The sequence below is a fragment of the Chionomys nivalis genome, chromosome 5, assembly GCF_950005125.1.
Source record: "Chionomys nivalis chromosome 5, mChiNiv1.1, whole genome shotgun sequence".
Taxonomy (NCBI): domain Eukaryota; kingdom Metazoa; phylum Chordata; class Mammalia; order Rodentia; family Cricetidae; genus Chionomys; species Chionomys nivalis.
The window spans coordinates 61,063,534-61,090,416 of NC_080090.1; the positions used below are offsets into that span (position 1 = coordinate 61,063,534).

The 26,883-nt window shown below is 44.7% G+C and overlaps 1 protein-coding gene across 4 annotated transcripts in view; it reads right to left on the reverse strand.

Moving 5' to 3' along the window:
• Window positions 1–10,942: 10,942 nt before the first annotated feature.
• Tnr (tenascin R) overlaps window positions 10,943–26,883 on the reverse strand; it is a 406,965-nt gene continuing 391,024 nt past the window's right edge. For all 4 annotated transcript variants that reach the window (XM_057769771.1, XM_057769770.1, XM_057769768.1 and 1 more), the window contains 3 exons: window positions 23,330–23,491; window positions 18,888–19,051; window positions 10,943–18,243 (listed from right to left, as the gene is read on the reverse strand). In XM_057769771.1, the coding sequence (XP_057625754.1) occupies window positions 18,124–18,243; window positions 18,888–19,051; window positions 23,330–23,491 (446 nt within the window). In that variant the 3' untranslated portion in view covers window positions 10,943–18,123. The remainder of the gene's footprint in view (window positions 18,244–18,887; window positions 19,052–23,329; window positions 23,492–26,883) is intronic.

Below are 26,883 nucleotides of genomic sequence, written 5' to 3' on the forward strand. Positions count from 1 at the left end.
CTAGCCCACAGTGAGCACTTTGCCTCCCGTCTTTCAGTAGCATTCAACACAGCTGATCTCTTTCTCTGCACTGGTTCTTCCTTTGGTTGGTTTTCAGGCCATCTCCCTCTCCTGGGCTTCTTCTCTCTTTCCTGCCTTCTCCTTTTCATGTTCTTTTCCCCTCAACGTCTTAAAGTTGGAGTACTCAAGCACTCATTCTAATCCCCAGGGTTTCCAGGAAGAAAATAACCCCAAATGCAATAATAGAAACAATAAGCCAATAAAAATGATACATTAGAAAATAATCGGCACAAAAGAAATCTGTAATGGAAGAATCAAAAAATGTAAAAGAAATCAGGTGTGGTGGTGAACAACTTTAATCTCAGTGCTTGGGAGGCAGAGGCAGGTGGATCTCTGTGAGCATAGCCTGTTCTACACAGTGAGTTTCAGGCCAGTCATGGCTATGTAGAGCTGCCCTGTCTCAAAAAAAAAAAAAAAAAAAAAAAACAAACAAACAAAAAAAACAAAAACAAAAACAAAAAATAAAAACCCGAACAAAGAGAACTGTAAAAGATAAGGTGTATAGAAATGCTCATAAGTGATTCTTACCTCATCAGTAGTTTCGTTAAATATAAAGGGATAAAACACTCAAATCAAAATTGAAGAAACATTACACAACTTTGCTGTTTAAAAAATATGTTTTAGACTCAGACAAGTAATAGGTTGAAATTTAAAATATGATCAAAGCTAGACTGTGAAAAGAATAATGAACACAGCTGGCATCAATATTAGACTTTAGGATGAGAATTGATATTTCATATCAAAATTCAGGAAAAGAAAAATGTTTTATAAGATCAAAAGGCCAATATACCAATCAAATAGAATAACTGTAAACATATATACATTCAATAATGAATATCAAAATATATGGAAACAAGCAAATACAATCATAATGAGAAATAAGTATTTCAACAATAGCAATTGTAGAACTCTATTTTCCATAATGGATAGATCAATCAGTACAAAGTCAAAAACAGAAAACTTTCATGCCTCACAGGTGATATGTCTCTAACAGACATCCATAGAGCAGTCTACTTCAAATTAGAAAAATGCTCATTCATCTCACGTGTACATGTGATATTCTCCAATAGAGAGTACACAACAGTCCCCAAACTAATCTTTATGACCTGAAACATTATTTGAGTCAGAAAGCACACTCTGTCTTCAGTGTAAATCAATAACTATAGGAAGTTGGGAAACTTGCAAACTCACGAGGATTAAAACACCCCGAAATAACAGATACTTTAAAGAAATAAGTACAAAGGAAAATAGAGAACACTTTGAATTCAGTGAAAATGGAGGCTCACCATGTCAAAACTCACGGGGTGTAGCTAAATCTGTGCTCAGAGGGAAATTTATAGCTACAAGAAGCAAAGAACTGCGAGGTCCCCTATTCAAACTGTTAATACTGTATTGAGGCCATCCAAGTCTTACTGAAGCATGTGACCCTTCTGTGATGATTAAGGTCTCAAGCCCATGCAGCTGTCCCTGCATGTGATACCCTGCCATATCTAGCCCAGGCCTCTCCTTTGGACTCCAATCCTACACATGCAGCTGCTACTCTGTCTCTTTCTGGCAGTGCTGAGTATGGACCCCTGGGCCTTATACATGCCAGGCAAGCCCTCTACCAGCGAACTATGTTCCCAGGCCCTGCTATAATGTCTCTTGCTTATGTATCTAAAGGTGTCTACAGTTGATAGTCAAAATGAGTTCTTCCCCACCTTATTCTTCCTTCTTGGCAAGGTGATCAAAATCTACCCAAGGATGCTGTTCAGAGGTCATATTCCATTCTTGCTATTTCGTTGCCTTTCAAATTCTACCTTACAACTGTACTAAAATCTGTACTTTAAAATCTACCTTACAACTGTACTAAAATCACTTGAGTTCAAGCTACCTTAATATCGATCCTGAACCATGCGAGACTTCCCTCCAGAATCTTGTTTATCCCCCACCCCACCATTTTACGGCGTCTCACGCTCTTGCTCAGAACCCCATGTGGCCTTCCACTCACTTGAAAAACAATCACAATTCATGTGTGGATAAGCAGGGTTCTATCTGAGCCGTCACTGGCCTCTTTTTCAGCTGCATCTCTGTTCCCATCCCCATCCATCATGTTCATGCTTCGCTGGCTTTCCGCTTGTATTAGCACATGGTACCAACAGACAGGGAGTGTTTCTGATGAGTGAGCAAATGACCACATGGGCTACATGGGAGGAATATCTTTCTGGGTTGGGAGAATTTAGCTCAGGCACGATGCTGCATTTGGAGGACATGGTTTTCTTTCTTGCCCTGCCAGAAGTCTTTGGCAGATGTTCTGCATGAGATAATGCTCTCTCATTTTCAGTCTGTAAATCTCAGTAGGGAGAACTGTAGTGGAGAGCCTCAGTGCTTTTGTCTCTGTTACAGTGGCTGGGAGAGAGTGAAAACAAGAGACACAGTCAGCCTCGAAGGCACCAGTGCCATCTGGTGCAAGCAGGGGTGAGGATAGGTTCTGCTGTTTTTCTTTTTTCAGTTAGCACTTAGCATGGATGAGTATCTATAGATGATGGCCAAAGATACAGATGAGAAGTGAGCCTTTCCCAAGCTGTATTTATTGCGTTTTTATAGCTGTTAGCCTTAGGCCTCTTTACAAGACCAGACAGAATGAAGAGGACTCATGGCTGGTGTGTGTGACAGTTGTTTCCCCATGCTGGCACACTGGAGCAAGGTGAGGGATAAAGGTGAGTGCCCAGCACCTGTGTCACCTACAGTGAGGGAGAAATGGGAGCAAGGTTGTAATATTCTTAAGAGGCTACGCTTCTACCAGTGGGGTATTTTGGGTGCATGGGGTGTAGAAACACATGTTTTCCCTATGTGAGCTTTCTGTGCAGACTGAGGGCAAGATTCTGCTGGGGCATGAGAAGAATCCAGAATAGCTTTGTGAATGAAGGTTCTTAAACATCTGGTTCACATTTATGCAGAAGTGGGACTAAGGCTATAAGCTCCATGGAGGGGGTTGGGCAGGATGGTACTCTCTGCCAGTTGAGCAATACAGTGCTAACTCTAGACACCCCACCAAACGCATCGGAAATCCTCACTCCTCAGAAGTCAGATGGAACCCCTTCCCTAGAAGTTCTCTTTTGTCTTTAACCAGGCAAAGATACATTTGTTTATGCTGCAGAATATTTCTTTAACTGTGTAAAGGTGTGTTACATTTATTTATGCTGCAGAATGTTTCTTTAACTGTGTAAAGGTGTGTTACAATTGCTTATGCTGCCTTTGTTTAATTATGTAAAGATGTGTTGCATTTGTTTCCTCTTGCCTGCCTAAGGTACCTGATTGGTCTAATAAAAATTGAACAGCCAATAGTTAGGCAGAGAAAGGATAGGTGGGGCTGGCAGGCAAAAAGAATAAATAGGGAGAGAAATGTAGACTCAAAAAGAAAGAAAGGAACGAGAGAAGAAGGAGGAGAGAATAAGGAACACGCCTGGGGCAAAAGCCAGGCAGCCATCAGTCAGCCAGACACTAGAAACAGAGAAAGTGAGGTAATAATCCCCAAGGAAAAAGGTAGATAAAGAGACACAGGTTAATTTAAGCTAAAAGAGCTAGCCAGAAATGAGCCTATGCTAGGCTGAGCATTCGAAACTAATAATCTCCATGTCATGATTTGGGAGCTGGTTGGTGGCCTAAAAGAAAGAGCCTGGTACAGTTCTCAGCCGTGCTGTAGAAGCATACACTTTAGTAGTTTCCTAATATTGGACACTCAGGCCTTTTCACAGGCGTAGCCTCCTGTGAATTTTCATAATCGTGCAGTCTCTGGCTGGCTCACTTCTCATCACCATCACTTCCTCCACTCTCACCCCTCTTGTTCTCAAGGAACTATCAGCTAACTACTGACAGCAAATGCTTTGCAGTTAGGTTGCTTACGGGAACTCTGTTAGTGCGGATTCAGGTTATCACGCGCTGTGACAATGTGACGGTGTTTGTGATTTAAGGCTCATTTTCTCTATTCGTGATCAAACCATGCCCCTCCCCCTCCTCCCCCTCCTCCTTCCCCCTCCTTCTCCCCCCCCCCATGAGTGTACACATGTGTAGAGGTCAGAGGGCAACTTTTAGGCATTGTCCCTTGATCTCTCTCCTTTTACCTCGTGGAGGCAGGCTCTCTTGTCACTTCTGACTGCCCCCTGCTTTTGGGAAATTCTCTTTCTTTGTCCCCATCTCAACTAGGAATGCTGGCATTACAGTGAACATCACTATATTTGGCTTTTATTTTTCAGTCTAAATAGATTGTCAGGTTGGTATGGTAAGCTCTTTTACGCATCGAGCCATCTCTCTGGCCATCATTTGGCTTTTTGTTACCGTTGTTTGTTTCTTTTGTTGTTTCTGGCTCTGCACTCACAGTTTAGCTGAGGATGACCTGGAATTCCTGGTCACATTGCCTGAAGTGGTGGCCTGTGCCATCATGGCTGGCTGTATGTGATACTGGGCCTTGCACACGCTAAGCAAGTACTTTACCAATTGTCTACAGCCCTAGGCCATGAGCTGGTTTCTGATATCTTTTTATTTCTACCAAATTATCACATCCTCAGTTATAACAAAGCCCCTTGCAAAGGCTTCCTACATATTACAATGCTTGCCAGCACGGAGTCTGTGGGCGGCCATCTTCACTCATTTTACAGAGAAGAAGACTGCATTTCAGGGAGTCAGTGAGGGAAGCCACCCTGGACATACTACCAGCAGTAGTGGTTTAGCCAGACGCCCTTTGACCTTGAGATCAAAAAGCTATCAAATGTCTTATTTTGAAGCTAAGCAATAGATTTAATTCAGTTCAAGTAGATTTTTCTGCAACTGGCAGAGTTCTAGGCTAAATATTGAGATTAGAAGTGGGAAAGTTCAAGCTCTGCCTTCATAGAGCTCATACATGAGGGAGGTTTTCTTCTCAGTGATGTCTTTCCAACCCTATCCCAATGACTCTCAGTCCTTTAGAAAGAAAAGAAACCATATCTTTTGCCAAACTGGAGGTCTTGCCTTTTCAGACTGGCTTGATCTGGGGAGAGAAAAAAATATATGCTTCTGGAAATTCGAGAATGGGCTTCAGCCAGACCCTGACAGGAGTGAGCTGCTTTGGTGGCTATCCATCTGGACCAAGATCGTATGGCAGCAAAGAGTGTGATGAGAGACAGCATGCATAGCATCAAGATGTAGACCCCCAATTTTCCATGCCTTGAGCTTGGTAGCTATTTACTCCCTAGCAGGAAGAGACACCATCATATTCTCTTGGGAGCTAGATCGGTCATCGGAACTAAGAGAAACAAATGGCCATTGCCTCTAGTCCCACTGACATATTGACTGTCTCCACTGTCTCCTATTTACGTAACACCTTCACAGCTAGTTCAGCACCACGGAGGACTGCACAGCTAGGCATAATAGAACATCCCCAGCTGTGGTAGTGGCAGGAAGATCATGAGTTCAAGATTAACTTTAGCTTTGTATATGTAGTAAATTCAAGGCTAGACTGAGACTTGTGGGACCTTGTATAAAACATAAATAAATATAAATAGATAGATAGATAGATAGATAGATAATAAATAAAAAGGAAAAGGGAAGAAAAACATGAGAGCTGCAGTGGTGATGGTTTTTTTCCCAGAGCACAGCACTGGACCCAAGCAGCCCTGAAGGCATGGCTGAGTCAATAGGAAAGAAAATATCTCAAACTCCTACAAAATCTTCAAGTAAGAATTGTGCCTCCCTCCCACCCCCGTTGCCCACAGTACTTGCTGGAAGATTGAGCTGGGGAAGAGGATCAGAGAGGAGAAAGTCTCTCTCTAAGGGCAGTGGGCTTTTTTGCACCGTCAATGACTTTATTACTGTTTTTTATTCTTCTCCACTCCTGGGACACAATGAACAGCACTTGTGGGCTGGGCAATCCTTCTCTTTCCCCTCTCATCATGGAGACATTTCTAGGAATGTTACTGAATGTGACTCCCTCTCTAGGCACGTTCCTGGGATATATTCTATCTGGAGATCAGAGGCAGGGGACACATTGTCCTTCCTGGCTCAACTGAGCAGAATCTTGGATGTAGGTCCCATTCGTAGGCAAGATTTTGAGAATTTAAAATGGAAAAACAATCTTTTCTTCTAACTTTAGAGCTGAACTTTCATTTCCTTCTTTTAAAGAAACAGTGCATAAGGGATTGTGAGGTATTTGGGGCCCTCAAACAACCTCTACCGTTTATTGTTTGTCAGATAAAGCAACCGAGCCAAAGGTCTAATCTACAAGGAACTCTTGGTTTGAAACCCAATTGACTCCAGGAGAACCATGGTAAATTGAAGGAGTCTAAGTCAAATACATTCTGTAAGCACATTCTTCCAAATTCTACCCCAACCCCAGAATCTAATCTTGGACCATAAAAATACCCAGAGAAATTCCCAAAAAGGGAAGTAAAAATAAACAAAACAAAACACAGCTATATATTTTTCAAACATTTATAAACTCTATAAAAATTTAATAGAAAAACTGTAACAATATTCCACTGGTATGCCTTTTGTGTTTGAGCTGAAGTAGACTGACTGGTGCTTCCTAACATGTTGCTTCCATAGAGTCTGGAATGAAGTTATTTTCTTTCCTCCATAAGTGCTGGAGACTAGTGTCTCTCAGTAGAGGGGTAATCTGGGCACATTTGGCCATGGCAGATTTTGTTGTTACTACTTAGTGGGATGGAGACGGCCTTACCAGAACTTGGTGAGTAGCTGCCTGGGATACTGCTAAATACCTTTTGATACAGGACAGTTCCCTACGGCAAAGAAACATATGACCAAACATCAACATCACCATCTCAGTGAATGTCAACTCTTTGATAAGCCTGGGCATTTAAAACTGAGTTAGTATTTGAATCTTTTTTTTTTTTTTTTTTTTTTTTTGTTGCTTAGGGGTGCATGAATTGCAGATACATCTACTCAAATATTTTCTATTTTAAATGGGCTGTAATGGGGTCTGGGAATGGGTCGGGGGGCAGTAACAGCTCTCTGTGGTCGTCTTTAATAACTCCTCCTGACAATAGGTCCACCAAGCTGCCTTTAAGAGCATGGATTGGCATTGTTGCCAAGACTGTCAGGGTAGCTACTCTGTGAATTTTAGTTAAGCCATAAAAAGTGAGCATGTGGGTCCCAAATCAAGCAAGGTGTTGATTGAATCTATGTAGTACCCACATTGCCTCTCCCAGTTCTCACTTTCCTTTTTTAAAATCTTAATATCTTCTGTACAGCGAACAAATTGAATTTTCATAATTGCTACAATGGTACTGGTAATGGCTATTTGTTTCCCATAAGCCTCTAAAGAGCCAATTGTCACAAAGAGCAGACCCAAAGACTTCATGCAGCTATGAAGGGACATTCAGCAGTAATCTCTGGTGACAGCATCTTTAGTTTAAAGCTTTAAAAGCCATCAACATTAACAGTGTCATCACCTTTCAGGACACCTCCTCTTTCCCCTCAGGAGGATGTGGGAGCAATCAGTCCTTTGGGAAGGTTCTGCTGGCTCTCAGAGACAAGGAGCTCCTTAATTGCCACTTTTCTTAGTGTTTGAAATGTTTGAAATGTGTCTGAGTTTAAAAAAGAAGTTTCAATATTGAAATGACAACGCTTATCCTAATTAGTTGAGATCTTTTGCTGCATGTCTCTTTCCAGTTTCTCATGAACACATAAACATAAGTTTGAAAAATTTGCTCTATTTTATTTGACAAGCTTTGAATGAGGGGGGCTTACATACGTGTGAAATATCTGCGTCAGGAAGAATGGATTTCAGGAAAAATGAGCAGAAAAGGGAAGAGGCAAAAAGAGTAAGTGTATGAACCGCAAACCAGCCTGCTCAAACTTCAGTTTGCACTATGATGTTCCCATGAGAGAGACATCTATGGGAAAGGAGCCATTCCTATGTGGTTTACTCCAGTCAGGAGTGTGATGGTTAATTTTGTGTGTCAGCTTGATCATGCCATGCAGTGCCCAGATTAAAGGTTATTTCCATGTGTGCCTGTGAGGGTGCTCCTGCAGGAGACAGGTTGGGCAGGTAGCTAGGTAAGTTTCCAGTGTGGGTGGGTATCATTTCATCAGTTGAACATAGGACTAGGACAGAAAAGCAGAGGAAGGAGGACTTTGCCTCCTGTTTCTTTGTTTGCTGATGTGAGACCTAGGCTGGTTCTTGTCTGTCTGTCTTCTGTCATCATCAATCACCACACTCTATCACATTAGTTCTGTTTCTTAGGAGAACTTTAAGATGCCGGTACCAAAGTCCCAGCAATTAATATAAACTTAATCAATCAGTATCTAGTGAGGGAATAAATGAAAGAATTTCTTTTCACTGAGAAAGGAGAAAGAGAGAGAGAGAGAGAGAGAGAGAGAGAGAGAGAGTGAGAGAAAGCATGCATACATAAATCTCTTCAAGGAGGTAGGGATGGGAGGCCTTTTGAAGTTACTAGGAAGTCTCTATCATTTAAAAACATGATTTATTTTTAAGTGTGTGTGTGTGTGTGTGTGTGTATGTGTATGTGTGTGTATGCACGCACACGCTCAAGAGTGCAGGGACCAGAAAAGGGCACTGAGTTTCCTGAGTCTGGAGTTATATAGGCGGCTGTGAGCTGCCTGATGTGGGTGCTGGATAACTCAGGAAAGACACAAGTGCTCTTAACTATTGAGGTGCCTCTCCAGCCCATGGTCCCCATCTGTTTAACTGAAGTCGGCATCGGCTTTGCTATGTAACAGGAATTCATTGAATGACAGAGATGAGATGGGTGAAGAAGAATGAGATACACATTGATGTGTTTAAGAGTGTACTGCACATTCATTTTCTAATTCCCTGCAGACTGAGGCAGTGGGGTACATTCTACTGCAGTGCTTCTCAACCTTCCTAGTGTTGCCATCCTTAAATCGGTTCCTCATGTGTGGTGACCCCTAAACCATAAAATCATAAAACTACTTCATTGTTACTTTATAACTGTAATTTTTATATTGCCATGAATCCCAGTGTAAATATCTGATATGTGATCCTCCAAAGGGGTCACCCCCAGATGATGAGAACTGCTATTCTCCTTGTTATAGGAAAGGAGAGATGCAGTCCTGGAGGCCTCTCATTCTGGGATGCTGTCTTATTGCTGACTGGCAGAAGGACCACTGCTGAAGCACAGGTCCCCAGGGCCACTCAGGGCATTATGGGAAAGAAGATGATACAGGCTAATTGCGCTGATTACTAATGCCGTGAACATTTCTCTTGCTTTAATTTTACTTTTAATTTTACCCGTGGCAGTTTGTAGTTCCCACAACACAGCAATAATTAAATCTGTGTTCAGATGGTTGTAAATGTACCCAGAGGTCTTAAGCAATGGGTGAATTATACCCATTTAAGTTAGAACATAATGCTAGCATTCAGCCCTCTCAGAGTAAATACTAATTACTGAAGTTCCCTTCAGTTCCACTAGATCCCTTTAGTTTCTACTTCTGTTTCCAGAGAGCAAGAGGGATGAGATTCAAATGGCAGGTTTTCATCTCAATATTATAGTCATCACTCCTCTGGTACAAAAGTCTGAGGCGGTTTGTTCAAAGCAGGGCAAGGAAATGTGGCTGCTTCTAAAGGCTTTCCTTCCAGAAGCTGCGGGGAGGAGGAAGGAGTAGCGTTTATGAAATGACACACAGGGAAAGGGCTGAGAAAGTGCCCCCACACCCCCATCTTGTTCATGAAGGGCTCCTGCTTCAATGGCTAACAATGGCCCAGATGTGTCAAGAAGCATGTTGGGGGGGGGGGGGGAAGCAATGAATCCTTTCTCATGGCTCCTTCTCAGTAATGTAATTCAGTCCCTTCTTTCAAACACTATTTCTCCATTTTAACAAGGGACATGAAGAAAGTTTGTTTTTCCTTAGGGGTTTGGGGATTTCACAAGGTTTGGCCTGTGGTGGTTGCCTGTGGGGAGCTAAGGCTTTTTGCGCTCTCGCGCTCTCTCTCTCTCTCTCTCTCTCTCTCTCTCTCTCTCTCTCTCTCGCGCTCTCTCTCTCTCTCTCTCTCTCTCTCTCTCTCTCTCTCTCTCTCTCTCTCTCTCTCGGTCCCAGGGACTCAGCAAACGTTTGTATTGAATCCCTTCTGGCTTGGTATCTATACACCGCCTCGGGCCCCTTGGCATTTTCCCACTTTGATAATTTGCATTATCATGGGACCTGGCCACTTTGCCCTCCCCTAACCAGGTTCCTCCAAACCCCCCTCCTATCAGTGGGGCAGAGCTCTTCTGTTTTACTGTGCTTGGTGCCATCTACTGCTCAGTTACCCTGAGACTTTCCGACCTTGTGACCTTATGCTATTGAACAAGACGAGCGTTTCTCTTGTCATCCTCTTGGGACTATTCCCCAGCTTGCCTTGTATAACCTGGGGTTAGAGTACATTAGCAGAAAGATAAAGGGAGGAGGCCTTCATGGGTGACCAAGTTGAGGAAGAGTTGACCACCAGAGCCACCATTAGAAGGGCTGGTGGCAAACTGACTGAGCTAGTTCCAAGCTGGAGGGATCAGGGCAGGGTGCAAAGGGAAGGCAGGGAGGCTTAGAAAGTTGGGTCTGTCAAATAGTCTCAGCCAACACCCATAGGTGGCACTAGAGATTTGGAGATGGGGCTGTCACAGGGCACGCCAGGGTTGAGGGTGCCAGGAGAGAAGCAGGAGTGAGGCAGATTGGACCACTGTCACAGAGTGGATCTGGGACACAGAAAAGGGAGCAGGGACACTAGGGACAAGGACAGCTCACTTAAAAGGGTGATGCAGAGGAGGCATGTGGGTAGAAGTGGGCTGGTAACTGCTGGGAAAAACCCAGAAAAACCAGGGTTAAAAAGGCACCCCACCCCATAATTCCCCCAAAGAATGGAGAAGACATATCTTTCCTTCAGGATCTTTTATTAACGTATAGAAAATGTGTTTAAAAAAGGAACTATACAGAGGCTAAAAGCAACCGGGACTAAAAATACTAGTTAACAATGGTTAACAAGCAGATTCCAGTCTTTGAGCTACAGTGCCATGAAGGGATGGGACCAGCTGGCTCTCCCTCTTCCTTCCTCTCTGGCTGTTTATTTTCGTTCATCAGAGGGTACATAACCTGAGGAGCATAGTCATACACCCCTTTTCTTCGTCTTTTTCTTCCTTTTGGCCTTTCTTTTACGTAAGAGCCTTTTCAAGTACAGTGTAGCTACAAAGTCAGTAAATTGGTCTTGGTTATTTTTTTTTTTTTCCTGAAAAGGCTATTAAAGGTTAAAACCACAAATTCAATTTCGGAGGGATTGAGGGATTTGGTGCTTAGGATTTCTCAGGATGACAAATGAGAGACCACCGGGTTGAGTTTCATCCACTTGGAGCCCCAGGTAGTAATCCCTCAGGGTCACAGTGACTTGTTTAGGGCACCTGGGAATTCCTGTAGGCTTGAGGATACTTGGGTTTGGAATTGTGTGTGTGTGTGTGTGTGTGTGTAACTATAGGGAAGAGTATGTATGTTGAGGAGCGGCAGGAGGGAATAGACTCTTACAGATTCTGACCCCTGTTTGTGAGCCCCCACAGTGGAACTAGGCCTTGAAGGGTGGTAGCGAAGAAAGGAGTCTGCATAAGATTGCTCCCCTCGAGGATGATTTTTTTGCAGGAACTGCAGTGTTTGCTGTAGCTAATGTATGTCTGAGGTGCTGCCAAGGAGCCACCACACTGAGGGGACTTGAATTCCCTCTTGGGAAATCTAGTTCTTTTAACATAAACTTTCAAGGAGAGGAAAAGTGGGTTCAGTGTTGGAGTTTTTGCCTGATGGTTGAAACCACCAAGTTTCTGATATCTTTCTAAAGTGACAAAGTTAGTCAGGGTTGAAGCACATTTTTCTGGTTCAGTGGGGTGAGGAGTGGGAGAAAGACCTGAGGGAACGAATACATAGAGCTCCTCTCCCACCTTCTTGTAGCTCGTCTTCACGGATGTCCTCAGATGTGCTCCTTCAGGGAGCCTTGAGAGTCTGGGAGGGGGTTATGAGAATTTGGCCTGCACCTGCTGATCTCAGCCTAGAAATTCATAGGATGTTTGCAATTGCTGCTATTTGTAGCTTGTTTGAACACACTTCATAACTCTTTGCAAATTCTGGGGTCAAACTGATACCCTAGGAACTTAATCCTGTGGTCCCACCTTCCTTGATCCTGGTTCTGTTTGGAGGCTGCTGTGCTGCCCCAGGACTGGGGTGGGAAACCACATTTGTGTCCTGGCCTTATCTTCAAAATTTTTAACAGAAAGAATTGCTGCAAGGCTATTTCTTACTACTTCTGACTGCTGGGGTTGAGGATCCCCTGGAGTACTTAGCAGGAGGCGGGGTTGGGGTAGAGCAAGAATTTCCATTTGTTAAAAGGAAATGGAGAGAAGGATGGAATTAGAAAGGCCTCCATGAGAATGTTACTGAGATCCAAGATGGCAGCTGTGTGGTTCACTGTGCCAGCTGCTTTACACACAGAAAAAGTCAAGGACATTTTTATCAGAGATGATGGCTCTCCTCAGAGACTGTGTGACTTCAGGCATGTTACTTAAGAATCCTGTGCTTCCATTTCCCTCATTTATAAAACTGATTCTGGATTTTGGTTAGGATTAAATAAAGTTATTGACGTGAAGCCCCTTGCACAGAATCTGATCAATAGGTGTGCAATAAGAACTATTTTTCTCAGTCTCTACTAAAGGAAAAACAAAATCTAAATAAAAAATATTGTACCAGGCCTGCCCCTAGCTCTATGCCTCATTGGCTGTGCAAACTAGGAAAGCTGCTTGTCTGTTTTGGCCTTGCTTTACTTGAGCATGAAGTGAGAGGGTCATGTTAGGTGATCTCAAGAATTTCCTTTGGCTCCAAAGGAGTGTTTTTTTAACATTTGCCTAGGAGACAGGGTTGAGCATGTTAGTTCAGAATGATGGATTGTTTAAAGGCAATAGGTTTCTCTGGGGGCCGTGAAGCCACTGACTAGAAGAAAACAGCTTCCATCCATGTATCTGTCCCCCAATGCTACCCTCTCCCAGGGTCTCTCAGTATGGTGTGCCTGCATCTCAAGGTTTCTTGTACTTTTTCCACCAGAGCAAGTAGTCATTGACCATGCTCAGGAAAGGATCCATAAGGGGGCTTTGAAAGAGTTAAATATTTCTAAATTAGAAACTGAGCATCAGCCCAGCCTCACAGCTCGGATAATAGGGTGCTGTTCTGTTAACAGAGGCCCTCTTAGGAACAAGGGCTGTGTTAAACCGATACTCTGCAGTAGCCTTCTTAAGCTGTGGAAGGAGAGAGGATTTCCTGTTTAGAAAAAAAAAAAAGTAACACTGTCCAAAGACTGTGAGGTTTGCCAAGGACATTTGGATAACCAAGCACTGCAGGTGCAATGAAGTCATGTTTCAGGAGTAGAGTGACCTTGAAAAATAAATCAGAAATGCTTCCGATGACAAACCAGGCTGTGCCAGCTTGGGAAGGAAAAGAGAGGTTGAGGCAAGATTGGTGTAGCAACAAAGAAAACCCTACTGCTTCTTGCTTCTGCACAGTACGGCTTCCGGTGACTTCCTGATGCAGGCAAAGGACTGAATCCATGGGAACCTTGTCTAGAGGCCAGAACTAGAGAAGCCAGTGCTGTCATCTTGACCATGGCCACTCGCCCGGTTTCTGTGTTTCTGTTGTGGGACCATCTCTAAGATTTGCTTCTGTTTTATGAGTCTCCATTGGCTTCTTTTATTTAACTTACACCCCCCTCCCTTCTTCCTAGCTATTTTCTCAGAGCTTGAAGAATACAAAACTGGCTTTATCTAAATCCAGCATGGATTTAGTTAGGCTGAACTAAAGTCACTCTTTCCAAAGGGACCCAGGTCTGCATCAACTCATCCCCGAAAACAGGAATGTTCCCTGATTCTCATGGCATCTCTTACTAATGGAGTTGGTTTTCCTGCTTAATTGGAGCAGTTTTCATTTGTTCTGTGAGTCCCCATTTTGCCTGGCAGGGCCAAAATACTGCAATATTATCAGGAGAGATGCTACCACATATGGGAGAGTTGGGCTGTGGAAGAAACAAAGACTAAGGGAAGCAGTTAGTCAAAGAACTTTAGAAATTTGTTCTGAGGACTCAGCGGGACAATAAAGAGAAGCCCCAAACCATGGGGCCAGGAGCCAACTAACTCTGCCCCCTTCTTCCCAGAGGGGAACCTTGACTCCTTTACTATTAGAATGAAAGCTGGCCACTCAGGGAGGATGGATGAGAGACTGAACCCCAGACCTTAAAGGTCCACCCCATCTCTGGGGCTCCTAAGCCCCTTCTTGTAGCCTAGGCAAGTTTGAGGTAAGCTAAGCATTATCCCATTTCCTCTAAGATTGGAATTGGGTTGAGTCTATCAGAGTCTTGTTATAGACATTTCAGAGTAGCTGGTAAAATGTAAATAGAGGTGGGAAATGATCTCCACTCCTCCATACAATCCTGGGGAAGTATCTCAGCTTCTGGAAATCCTGGAGGAAAAAGCAAATGCTAAGCCTCAGGAGCATTTTCAAGTGTGGTCACTGACTGCCCTCTCAGCTTGGTGCATCCGCTGTTCTCACGGGTCCCATTCACCCCCTCCCCTGAGAAAAGGACGAAGGGGAACTTACCAAACCTTTCTCAACCCATGCTTTGAAAAGATTCTCTAATGACCTCTTGTCCTGTAATCTATAGCTCTGCCCTGACGCTGGACTTTTGAAGGTAAAAATGTGTTTAGGGTAGTTTGTTTAGGCATCCAGCTCGCTGGCAAGGCAACCTGGGTACTATACATTCGCCTTTGAAATGAGTGTTCTGTCTGTGAGGAGCTGATTGGCTCCCCAGTGGAAGGCAACGAGATATTAGGGGTGAACCTCACCTCTTTAGAGATAGGGTGTTGGTAGCTGGGAGAGGGGAAGTCTAAACCCATAGACATTTGCTTCACTTTTCCCTGCTGCCATGTTGCTATTCTTTTACAAACCAATCTCCTGTTTAATGAGCTCTGGGTTCTTCGTTGGCCCGAGGTCACCTGGAACCAGAGGTTTGTCATCCCAGACGAAGAGTCTTCACAGTCAATCTCTTCCAGAGCCAGCCCTTGGAAAATGTGAATTCAATATGCTGGAAACAATCAGCAACAGGGCATGCAAAGAGGAGGAGCAGAGCCCCCTGGCTCTCTATTCTCGGTCATGAATCCGTGGCGGTCACTAGTGACTGGTTGTTATTGTTTGGGTTTTCCTGTAAGTGTGTATTCTAAAGTGTCTGCAATTACACTCATCTTCTTAACAGGGTCCACTTCAAGTCAATCCTAGTCCTTTATGGGTAAGTTGGGTGCTTAGGATGGGTGCTGAGTATTGTTGCCTGCCTCGTCAGGAACAAAACCAGGTGTGGGAAGGAGCGGATAAGATAGGAATCTTTAAGAAGCCCAGTGCAGAGGTGCAGAGGTTAAGTCAGTCAAGTTCACACGTTTTGCATCAAGCTGGCCATGGATCTTGGGAAGACAGTGGACTGCACAGTCTCTTAAAAACATAGTTTGGTGTGGGTCTCTCTCTCTCTCCTTAACAAAAGGAATCTAGAAACCCTTTTACAGAGGGTCGGATGAGCTGATCTTTGAAGTCCCTTCCTTCCTTTACAATTCCTTTAAACGATTCTAGGTGATGCTGCCAATACTATTTATAAAAAATGTTCCACAGGATAAAATAGTTCCCATGAAAGGCAGGTTTAGATTTCCATTGATGTTTCTTGATTTTTCCCTGGAACTGATGACATGCAATCTTGTTCCATTTCAGCTTCCTTGATGAGGTGGGCTGTACGGGCACACCCAGGTCCTTGGCTCTCTTGCACAGACATAATACATAATGACTTCAGCTTCTCTTGGCATTGTCCCCCCCCCCCACCGTGTGTGTGTGAGAGAGAGTTCTGAAACTGTCTCCTTCCCTTCCTTTTTTTCCTTCCCTTCCTCCATCTCCTCTGTGTGAATTCTGACTTTTCCTTAATTGTGATGGTGAACCAAGGTCAACTTGGATTTTGCGTTCCCTATCACAGATTCATATTATGGGCTGAAAACTGAAGGGGTGTTAGAAATCGTTTTGGTCTAAGCTCCGATTCAATAGGTGAGGAACCTGAGGCCCAAAGATGTGAATAAACCCATCAAGGTCTTAGAGGTGGCCCTATATCACAGCCCTCAAGTCCCTAACTGAGTGTTGTTTACCTCCAATGCTGCATGGTTGGGCTATATAGTTAAATCTCATATAACTTATAGGTTCCTCTTTATTCTTCTTTCTCTTAGCTGTTTGAAGTACATGTTGGAAATAAAAACTCTACTTGTATTGTTTGGCTGTGAGTGTGGCAATGAGTCTCCACCACAAAGATGGAGAAGGCTACAGAAAATGGCAAGCTGACTCCAACTTCACAATGCTAGGCGTGTGATTGTCCTCCAAGAGGCCTGTTGCTTCTGGTCCTAAGCTTGGTTAGATAGTGTCTGTTAGATCCTGTAACTTGGTTGGCAAAGGTACAAGATGCCCCAGATGGCAGCCATGGGCCCTGTAGCGGACACAGTGGGGCCTCGGGGAGGAGTGGGGACAGGGAGAGACCAGCTGAGAACCTTGGTGCAGTTTGGGCAGATGCTGCAGGGAAGACTGCCTGGGTTTTGATTTGAGGAGAAGCTGAGAGGTCATGGCTTCTATAGCCTCCAGTTCCCCGGGGCTTAAAAATCAAATCATGTGGGGGTGGAGAGTTCACTCCTCTCACCTTTGGAGTTCTAAATGCAATTTCCTCTGGCACTTTTCATTTTTCTTCTCAAAGCAGAATAATAAAGGGGTGAGGAAAATGTTTCTCATGATCTCACCTCTTGGAGGGGTTGGCTCTACCTACCACAGGACCAAAACAAAAGACCAGAACAACCATTCTCTCTCCTCCTAGGGCGATATATTAGTCAGCAGAATAGCTGATGCTCATACAACTTTTTTTTGATTATTGCTAAGCCACTTGCACTGAGGGTAGCCCGACTGAAGACAGAACTAGAGACCTTCATAGGACATCAGGGGAAGGAATGCATAGTAACTTTGATCAGAAATGCAAAAAAGAATCTCTAAGTAAGGTCAGTTTCCAGTGGGACTTACAGACTCCCTGATAGGTGCCCTGATTTCTACTCCTGTCCCTTCGCAATGCCTGATGTAAGCTAAAAACAAAACCCTTCTCCAAGTCTCACCACCAAAGTTATTCCATGACAGTGGCTTATGACACCTAGGGGCATGGGCAGACAGCTTTGGCAAATGGAGTTTTTTTTTTTTTTTTTTTTTTTTTGGTTTTTCGAGACAGGGTTTCTCTGTAGCTTTGGAGCCTGTCCTGGAACTAGCTCTGTAGACCAGGCTGGCCTCGAACTCACAGAGATCCGCCTGCCTCTGCCTCCCGAGTGCTGGGATTAAAAGCGTGCGCCACCACCGCCCGGCCTGGCAACAATGATTGGGTTGTTAGGTCTATAGGCTCTAAGGGATAGAACTAGGGAAGGGGTGGGGCTGGAAGAGAAGCCACTCCTCCTGCGTGTTAAGTGTCAGAATGTGAAAATCTTTATCCCATTTCAGTGAACTTGGGCTGTTGTGTTGGGGTGTGGCAGGTGTCTTCCCTCTTAAGAGGAGACTGGCCAAGCTTTCTTACTGGAGCTCCCCTGCGCTGGTGTGGTCACCTGGCCATGGTTGGCTGTGACCAGTTTACTATTATTTAGAAGAGGAAGGTGTCTCAGAAGAGAGTAGAGGAAGAAGGTGTGTGTGTGTGTGTGTGTGTGTGTGCCTGTCACCATAACAATCTGTATTTTATGGTCTGTTTTTGAATTGTGTTTTCAACTCCCCAGTTTTCCTCCTCTGTGAGAAAAGAGGGGATGATTATGGAGGAATGATTAGCAGGGAGCGTGTAGCCCGAGGGTCAGGCTCCAAGGCAGCAGAAACTATGGGTAGATGGTACCTAACTGATCCCTGCTTCCTTCAGATGCTCTGAGTATGTTGTGAAGCACGTTACTGTTGCCCCTCCCCCCTTGTCTCATATTATAAAATACAAACAAATGACAGAAAAGATCGTCTGGCTGGTAGCTGGCTGCCCAGTGCTCAGAATTTCAAGGCTCGCCGTTTCCTCCCAGCCATGAGCCGGTGGTTGTAGGGCCGCATCTTCATTTCTACAAAGGGGATGGAGAATTCATGGCCTTTCCAGTGGTACCAGTTGATCCCCTGCGTGGGAGAGAGGAACATGTCAGATCCCCCTGCCCCCACAGCTGGAGAAGAAGAGAATGGCTGGATCAAGAGAGATCCACTATGGACTTAGCTCTTCTCGGTCAACAAGCAGTTTATGGCAGGGTTCCCAGTGTGACAAAGAGAGCTGGGTCTCCTTCCAGCTTTCCCTTTTAACAGTTTGGGGCTTTATATAAGGCAAGTTGTGGGACATTTCTTATTGCCAGCAGGGGTTTCTTGCACTAGGGTGACTATGACAAGTGTCAAGATCCCAACCAGGAGGAAGCATTTTGAATAGTGTAATTGTGGACAGCTCCTTTGTGACGCAGAGACTTGGGTGGTTTCCACCTGGGGTGAGCAACCTCTGGGTTTGCCAAGAACTTTAAGGGGGCTTCCCTGAGTGTGTTCCACTGTTTATCACCTAGCCCAGACTGTAGACTTGCAGTCTTTGGGAAATAGCCTTGGTTACTTTAGGTTTCTGCTCTCTTCCTTTTGGGGCCCCCTTTTAGAGTGCCACTAAGCCTGTGATGAATTGATCTCCCACAAAATGCTCTTTGCGTGGTCTTTTCTCAGGCTCCTAGTACTTCTTTTTAAACGGGTTCTGTCCTCTGAACCACTCTGACCACAGCCAGAACATGGCCTACCTGGCTGTGCCTGGACTCCCCGTACTTCCCGTTGAGGTTGGTCCGGTGGCAGTTCTTATACCACCAAGCACCCTTGTATGACATGGCACAGTTGGTGACTGCAACATCGTTGTCTCTGTCCTCCGTGGAGAAAGGGCGTCCCTGGTGATAGCTGAGGGAGTCTCCTGCAAAAACGAAAATCAGAAGCATTTAGGAGTCCGTTTCCACATGGAACCCTGGCTTAACTCTCCTGCTCCTTCTGAGCCGCAACACGGCTAGGCTGAGCCTTCCTTCCATGTTACCTCACGGGGGGGGGGTCACTGTTTCCCTCTCTAATCCACTTCTTTGTGCTGGGAACTTTATCCATATAGCTTTATCTTAACACTACTGTCTATTTCCCCTAGGCTTTTCTGGGACTCATAACACTCAGGTCCCCATTGTGTCCTTTGGAGACAGCAGGGAGCCACGATGATTTGGACCATTCTGGATCTCCACTGTGTAAGTTATCCTGCCTTTCCCCTGTGCTTGCTGGCCCTGATCAGCCTGCACTCAGTACCCCACACCTGAGAACTTGGCTCTGCCTGTGAAGAGGAACAAGGGCACCAAGAGTTACAATCTACAACAACAAGGGTGACGGAGGCATCATAACCAATGCCAGAGAAGCAGTGGGTAGGAGCATGAGCTATGTCTTAGGGGGAAGCAGGTTTAGGTGGGGAGAAAGTACCCATGGTCACTATTGCCAAATACATGATGAGCTGTTGAAAAAGAAGAACATATAAATAAACTCTGTGGGGAAATGGGAGGGGGGATGCGCAGAGACTGCAAAGAGGAAAATTGTGGCTACATAGGAAAAGGGAAATTCCTAATACCACCAGATAGGCTGCCTAACATCGCAGTGAGATTTTCTCTCAGAGACAAATGGGGACTGAGTGTTCCCTTGTCAGTGATGTTGTGTATTGGCTTAGGTGAACTGATTATTCAAGGTGAGAATCAGACTATCATTCGCTTATAATGATTGGTAAAACCTGTGGTTGGATTTGTGGCTGGAGATGCTGGGGAGTAACTCACATTGTTTGTCGAATGAAAATTGTCTTAGATATGTTTAAGATCGCTTTCCTCTAAGAGGGGCATAGTTCTGACTCTATGGCAGCCAACGTGTGCTCCTGGCGTCCACTCAGTACTTCTGTGAACTCTGGCCACGGAGGAAAATGCTTCATACCCATCCCATCTCCATATAATTTTGAAGGATTCAGATGTTGTACTCATCCAGAGCCAACCCCACCGACTGAAACAGTTTTTCTTTCTATTCCTTCTTGATAAAGGCAGGAAATATATTTTCCTCTTCCCCTCTTAAATATCACCTTCACCTCTTTTATCCCAAGTTCTACTCAAACCCATTACCTTAAAAGTTCTGGGTTCAATTTTACCCTCCAGTGCCCCATTGCTGACATCAGTTCACTGACGGGTTTGTGTCTGCTCACGTTCATGTCATCTCACCTTGTACACGCTGGAGTAATTGCATCCTTATTCTCCCACCAGTTCTTTCTGGTTTCTACTTTGATGCTGCTGACCAATAGTTTCAGACGTGGTCCCCTTGGTCTTTGTACCCTCCCTCCTCACACATTCACCTCATATATTCAAGATGTGAGGACGTGAGCTAAGCCCTGACTTTCTCTCTTGTGCCGCTGTTCAGATTCATACCTTTCCCACGGCTCTGACATTAGCGAGGGCTCCTGTTATCTCCCATCAGGATTAATACAGCAGCCACCAGTTGGTCTCTCTGTTCTTCCCTCAGATTTCCGGTATCCTGCTTGGGGCTGTCCTAGAGATCTTTCTAAAACCCAAATCCCATTATGTCACTATGGACTTACAAGACCTCCCTCCATGTAAAGACTCAATTTCTCCTTCAGTGCCAAGACTTTCCGGAATTAATCTTTCTGTCTCCTTTCTTCTCTCTGCTCCTCTCTCCCTCCCTCCCTCTTCTCTTCCACTGCCCTCCCTTTTTTACTCTGTCTTCTTATATAGTCCAGGTTAGCCTTAGTGCTCAATCTGTCCATCTCAACCTTTGGTATGCTCTAATAGGTATGTGTCACTGCCCTCCGGTCTTGTTCCTTGCAACCATACAGCTGACCCAAGGGAGTCCATCAAGTCTTCCCCTCCACTGTTCCTAGTCTTTCTGCAACTTCTTGCTTTTTGGTCGTGATTTCAGACTAATAGGCAGATTTTAAAGATCCTTTGTGTACAATACAGACACCCTTATATGAGTATCCTTAACCTAAGAGTACCATTTATTATGCAGAAAGCTACTTTCCAGCGTTTTCTGTTTTAAACTAGGTGGTTACTCTGTAAGAGTCCCCTGAAACCAGGCAGGAAGAGTTGCTCTGCCCTTACTGATGGCACGGTTTGGAAGTCTCAGGTTGAATCTCAGTAGATAGTCTTGGAGCTTGAGGGCCATCAGAAATGCTGGAGGCCCTGGGGTGGCTGGTTGCCAGTGGAGCCAGGAGAAGTGGTAAGAGCCAGAGGAACTGGGAAGTGTTACAAATGCCAGGAAGAAGTGGGGCATGGTTTTGTATCCCAACATGAACTGTGTGCAGCTGCCTAGAAATGGTGTAGCCTAAATAAACCCAGGGTTTTATCAATTGAAGAGGATGAATCACCATTAATTTGACCAGCCAAGCTTTAGGAAGCACTGGCCTCTGACCCAGGGGAGGGGCATGCAGTCTAACAGTTCTGCCCTCTGGGGTGCAGCAGAGAAATTGGCCTGGGAGAAAGGTTTCCAGGGCTGGAACCCAAGGTAGACAGACAACAAACCAGATTGAAGAGAGAAAGATGGAGTGGAGGGATGAGGGGAGACGGAAACTGAGGTAGGCGGCTTGTTTCTCTTCCTGTAGGAGAAGCATGAAAGGCTTCTCTGTAGGTGCAATTCTAACTCTAGGGAGTGAATAGTAAATGGTTAGTTTTTGAAATGATTTAGTCTGACATCTTGTTTAATGTCCATTTCAATGGCTGTTTTATGCTCAAAGTGTGGCAAATTGGACCTTTTGTTGGGGCTCTTCAGGCTTCTCTGATTGCTCCTGTGAGTGACTCAGCTGTGAACAATAGCAAAGGGACGCGTGTTTTCTCTGTAGAGTAACAATACCTGGCTGAGAACGGAAACAATGGAGCAGATGCAGTAATTGGAGGGGTAACACCTCGAGGTTCATTTTAATTCCAAGAGTCATAGGAAAGGCCGCCAAAATCAAACACCAGCATTTAACTCTAAAATCAGAGAACTGAGATGTCCAGTAACCCCATGTACCAAACAGGAGCGTACCCAGTAGAACAGGCTTCATGAAATATGCTGTAATAGGGCACATTAGGCAACGGCTAAGGGCTAGCTCGGGCGAGGTGTTCTCATGGAACTGTGAGTACGTGGCGCTGAAACAGATGGTTGTTCTGCTTGGTAAAAATGCCATAAAAATCAACACTGGAAACCCGACCAGGTACACTTGGGAGAACAAAGGCAGCATGGCCAGTGAAACACTTGAGCAACATCCTTTGCTCCTTCATGAGGTGCTAGGGTGATTGCTGATGTTTGGGGGAGGGGGACTGTACTGGCTGGTTTTTGTGTGTCAGCTTGACCTGAGAAAGTCATCAGAGAGGACAGAGCCTCAGTTGAGGAAATGCCTCCATGAAACCCAGCTGTAAAACATTTTCTCAATTAGTGATCAATGTGGAAGGACCCAGCCCATGGTGGGTGGTGCCATCCCTGGGCTGGTGGTCCTGGTTTCTATAGAAAAGCAGGCTAAACAAGCCAGTAAGCAGTACCCCTCCATGGCCTCTGCATTAGGTTCTAGCCCTGGCTGAGTTTCTGTTCTGACCTTCTCCAGTGATGGCCAGTGATCTGGAAGTGTAAGCCAAAGAAACTCTTTTCCTCTACAACTAACTTTTTGGTCATGGTGTTTCATTGCAGCAATAGAAACCCTAAGACAGGGAGCATCTTAAAGATTGGGGAATCTGAATTGTTTCCTTAGTTCAAAGGTCATTTTCCTAGTTGCCATTGGAAGGAGATGCCTACTAAGATGAGAAATAGTTCTGCCCTCTTCAAATGGAAGCCCACACAGGATAATCTAGATAAGCAACCCTTTGCTCTCCCATGACATTCTTTCCAAGTAAACTTTACAGACATATTGCACTTACAGCCAAATTTCTGACTATTCTGTAAAATGGGACAGACATCACTACCATAATTTTCTAGATGCTATCACTATTTATTATACTTTTCCACGGGAGAAAACTAAAGCCCTAAAAAATTGATTCCTGGTCTCCTGAATGGATAGGAGGAATCAGTGTGAATGGCCCAACTGTCTCCTTCACGGCTACCAGATAGTTCACGAACTTGGTGAGTTCTGCTGCTTCTTCTGCAGCTCAGGACTGGAACACACACCCACTGCCCATGGAGTCAGGAAGGGGCCCCCAGGTACCTGCAGTGCCATTGTAGCCTCCTATGCGGAGCTTGTAGAGACTTCTGCTGTCCTCTACAGCGAACTTGTCATAGTAGGCGAAGGCTGTCTCCTGCCCATCCCTCATATCAACTCGCAGCTCGTAGCGGCCCTGGGCTGTTATCCTGTGGATGTTATCTAGCCCTGTGGGGAAAAAAAAATACTGTGTACTGCATCTTGCCCCAGCAGCTTTGGCAATGGGAGGGAAACATGCTATGGAGAAGGGCTTGGTTATCCACATCGTTCTGCCCTCCACCCTAAGGCTGGTTTCAAACAGATCCCGGCAGGCTCTAACTGTCCTCTTGTGAGGAGTCACCCCAGGTCTGTCACCGGTGACAACATTGGTTCCTACCATCTAATCTTGACCTAGTAACTGACAAGCCCCCAAACTCAAAATTCTTGGCCATGTTCCCCCAAATCTTCTATGTCAAATGATGGTAGCAAAAACTCAAGAAGTCTTGAAAAGGTGTGATCCTTTTGGTGTGTGCTGTACGAAGCAACAGGTAGAAACATGTGGTCAAGAGAATCCAAGATACCCAGACACAGAAGGGGTTCCTTGCAGCTTCAAGACTCAGGCCACACTGCATTGTGCTGCCCTTTCCCTCCTGCCCAGGATTCCTGGGGCCACAAGAGACAGGTCAGAGAAATGGAGAGTCCTGCGTTCGTGATAACTGAACTTTTGAATTTTCCATCTTATGATGGTGATAAAGCTATCTGCATTTGTTAGTTTCTGCACTTTGCATTTGGGCCTTTCTCTAGGCTAGAGATTCACCATGCTATACTGTCTCCTTAGGCTGGGCATGTGCTCCGCCGAGCACAGCTGCCAGTCAATCATGTGACCACAAGGGCAGAACACTGTGTAGCTAACCTGTGATGCTTAGTAGGTTAGTATATTAAACAACCTTTCAGCTTACCAGGAATTTTCACTGGAGATGTGCCACCCCCTATTATAAGTTGGGGAGCATCTCTGTTGCTAGTTGCCTCCTGGCTCCATTTCTTTTTTTGTGTCATCATATGCTACATGTTTATCTGCTATGGCTACTCTTCACTGGTCCTTCTAAACTCCCACTCACTTGCCCTCTCAGCATCCCAGGCCTTGGGATAGGAAACTCTTATAAGGTACAAAACTCTTTAAATCAGAGTTCAGGCAGAGCCCTGAACTGATATTTTCTCATATCCCCTTCCTCTGATTTTGACCTAGCTACCTAAACTTTGAGCCATTGGCCTTGTATTGCTGAGGACGCTGAGCCTTCCAGATTTCTATCTGCCCTGGGAAGCTGGATCCTTTTCGATTTGATGTGACGCCAGCTATCTTAGCGTGCCATGATTTAGAAATAAAAAGTGGTATAGGTACTAGGAAATTTAGACATGACTTAAACCTCCCTCTTCCTTTTGTGGGAGAGGGTTCAGAGGGTGAAGTGGGCAGCCAAGGGCCTAGGTCTTTGGTTCATTTACCTGCTTAAGATTTAAAGCTTTACCTTGATTGCAAGCAGAAGGCTTTCAAATATTGTTTGTGGAGCTGCGGACCCACAGCCTGTCCTTGACTTGTGCAGGTGCTGTTTGCTGGTGATGTTGTGCCTGGATGCTCTTTAGCATCTAGGAAGCCCGACCCTTAGCTGCTAGACAGGTGGACTGCTGTGGCTTACAGCTGCCTCTCTGAGGGTTGAGTTACTTCTTCCTTCTCCTTATACCTCAGAGCAGATTCTGGGCAGTGACTGAAGTCGGGGTACAGAAGACTAGCTTCTTTGCCCGACAATTCGTCCTCCAGAGCATCTCTTGGACTCCATATAAAGGGAGTGTATGGTTTTTCTGGATCTCTCCTTGTTTTTTCAATCCTCTTCTCAGTATCCCACTTAAATAAGAACTCACCCCAGTAAATAACTTGAACGAGAATCCCTCTTTAGGATCTGGTCCCAGAAAACCTAACTTAGAACAAAAGCTGTGGGGGTGCCTAGAGTTACTGGCCGTAGAGTATTGCTGCTCAGCTACATAGCCTCAGGTCTCTGTTAGCAAACCCTCCTATGGGGGGACATCTTCATTGTCACGTTGACTGGATTTAGAAGTGCCTTTGAACAGAAACCTCTGGATCTGTCTGAGGGACTGTCTAGATTAGACTAATTGTGGTAGGAAGAACCTCCCAGAATGCTAGCTGGATAATCAATTGGGATGGGAGCCTGGACTGAAGAAATAGGAGAAAGGGCGCTGAGTTCCAGCTCTTTTTGCAGTTTCTATTCCGGATGCCACATGACTGACTGCCTCCTTTGCCCCCATCAGGCCTGATGCCATGGTGGCCTGGATCCTCCAGCTAGGAGCCAAAATAAGACCTCCTGTCTTTAAGTTGCTTTTGTTGGTTACTTTGCTGCAGTGGTTGGGGAGAAATAACTAACACGCCTCATTTACCTTATGTCAAGGCTTCCCTTTCCAGCTTCTGGGTTCTGTAACAAGCTTCTCAGGCAGCCAACCTGACCACATTTCCTTCCTTCTCTGGCTTATTCCTTGCATCTGTTCAGAGGGTTTCCCCCCGTCCCCGATTTGCATGTGTCAGAAGGATTCCTGCTCTCCCTCTTCTACCCCTCCTCTTTCCTATTCCCTGATCTTTCCACCTCTGATCCCTGGGGCTTGTCAGTCGTCTATCAGTTAGTCTGGGGGTGAAAGGGCGTCTCTAGTGAGAGGACACACGAGTGGGAACAAAGCTCTAAGTAACCTTGAACAAACAGGGATGGTTCCACATTCCAACTCAGCTTTTCTTAAATTAAGATGGAAGCGAAACCCTAACCTTGACCCTAATCTCAACTCCCAGTCCCAGTTTATTCTAGTATTTCACGGTTGACTGAACACAGAGCCCTTTCTGATCATCATTCAACAGCAGCAGCTGCTGCAGCCGCGGCAATAGACCTGGTATTCTTGCATGTAACTGTCATTTAATCATATTAATATTGGTCTCTTCTCGTTCTTCAGTTTTAAATGATACTTTTACTTTCGAGGCATCTTTTTATTTATGGCACACAACAACTAGCTTTCCATTTTTTTAGCAGCGGATAAAGCTTCTTTAAAACAAATATTTAATTAAATAGAAAGTGATATATAGAACATTTAAGTGCTGAATAGTTCACATGTTTCACAGAAATGATAGAAACTGTGAACCGGGTGCACAGAGGCTTAGGTTTTTGTAGCCATGAGTCGTGACTACTTATGTCTACATTGATTCATGGGTATTACTGGCTCCCAAGCTATTTGAAAATGTTGTAAATCAAAGCACATTTTTCTGCTTGTTTGAATTCTCTGAGTGTTTTTATAAGGTTCTTACCAAACATTTTTATTTCCTATATTGACAAACACAGATTTGGCTATCTAACAAATACTCAATGAATTCTTATCATTAATTAATATTTACACTTGAGATACATGTATCTCCGGCAGTTTTAGGTAGTGATGTCTAAAGAGGAATTATGAGACCCTAAGACAAATACAATATAGTCTAAACTGATAAAGTAAAATAGATACCATGATTCAGGCCATATGGGAACTTGGCCAAT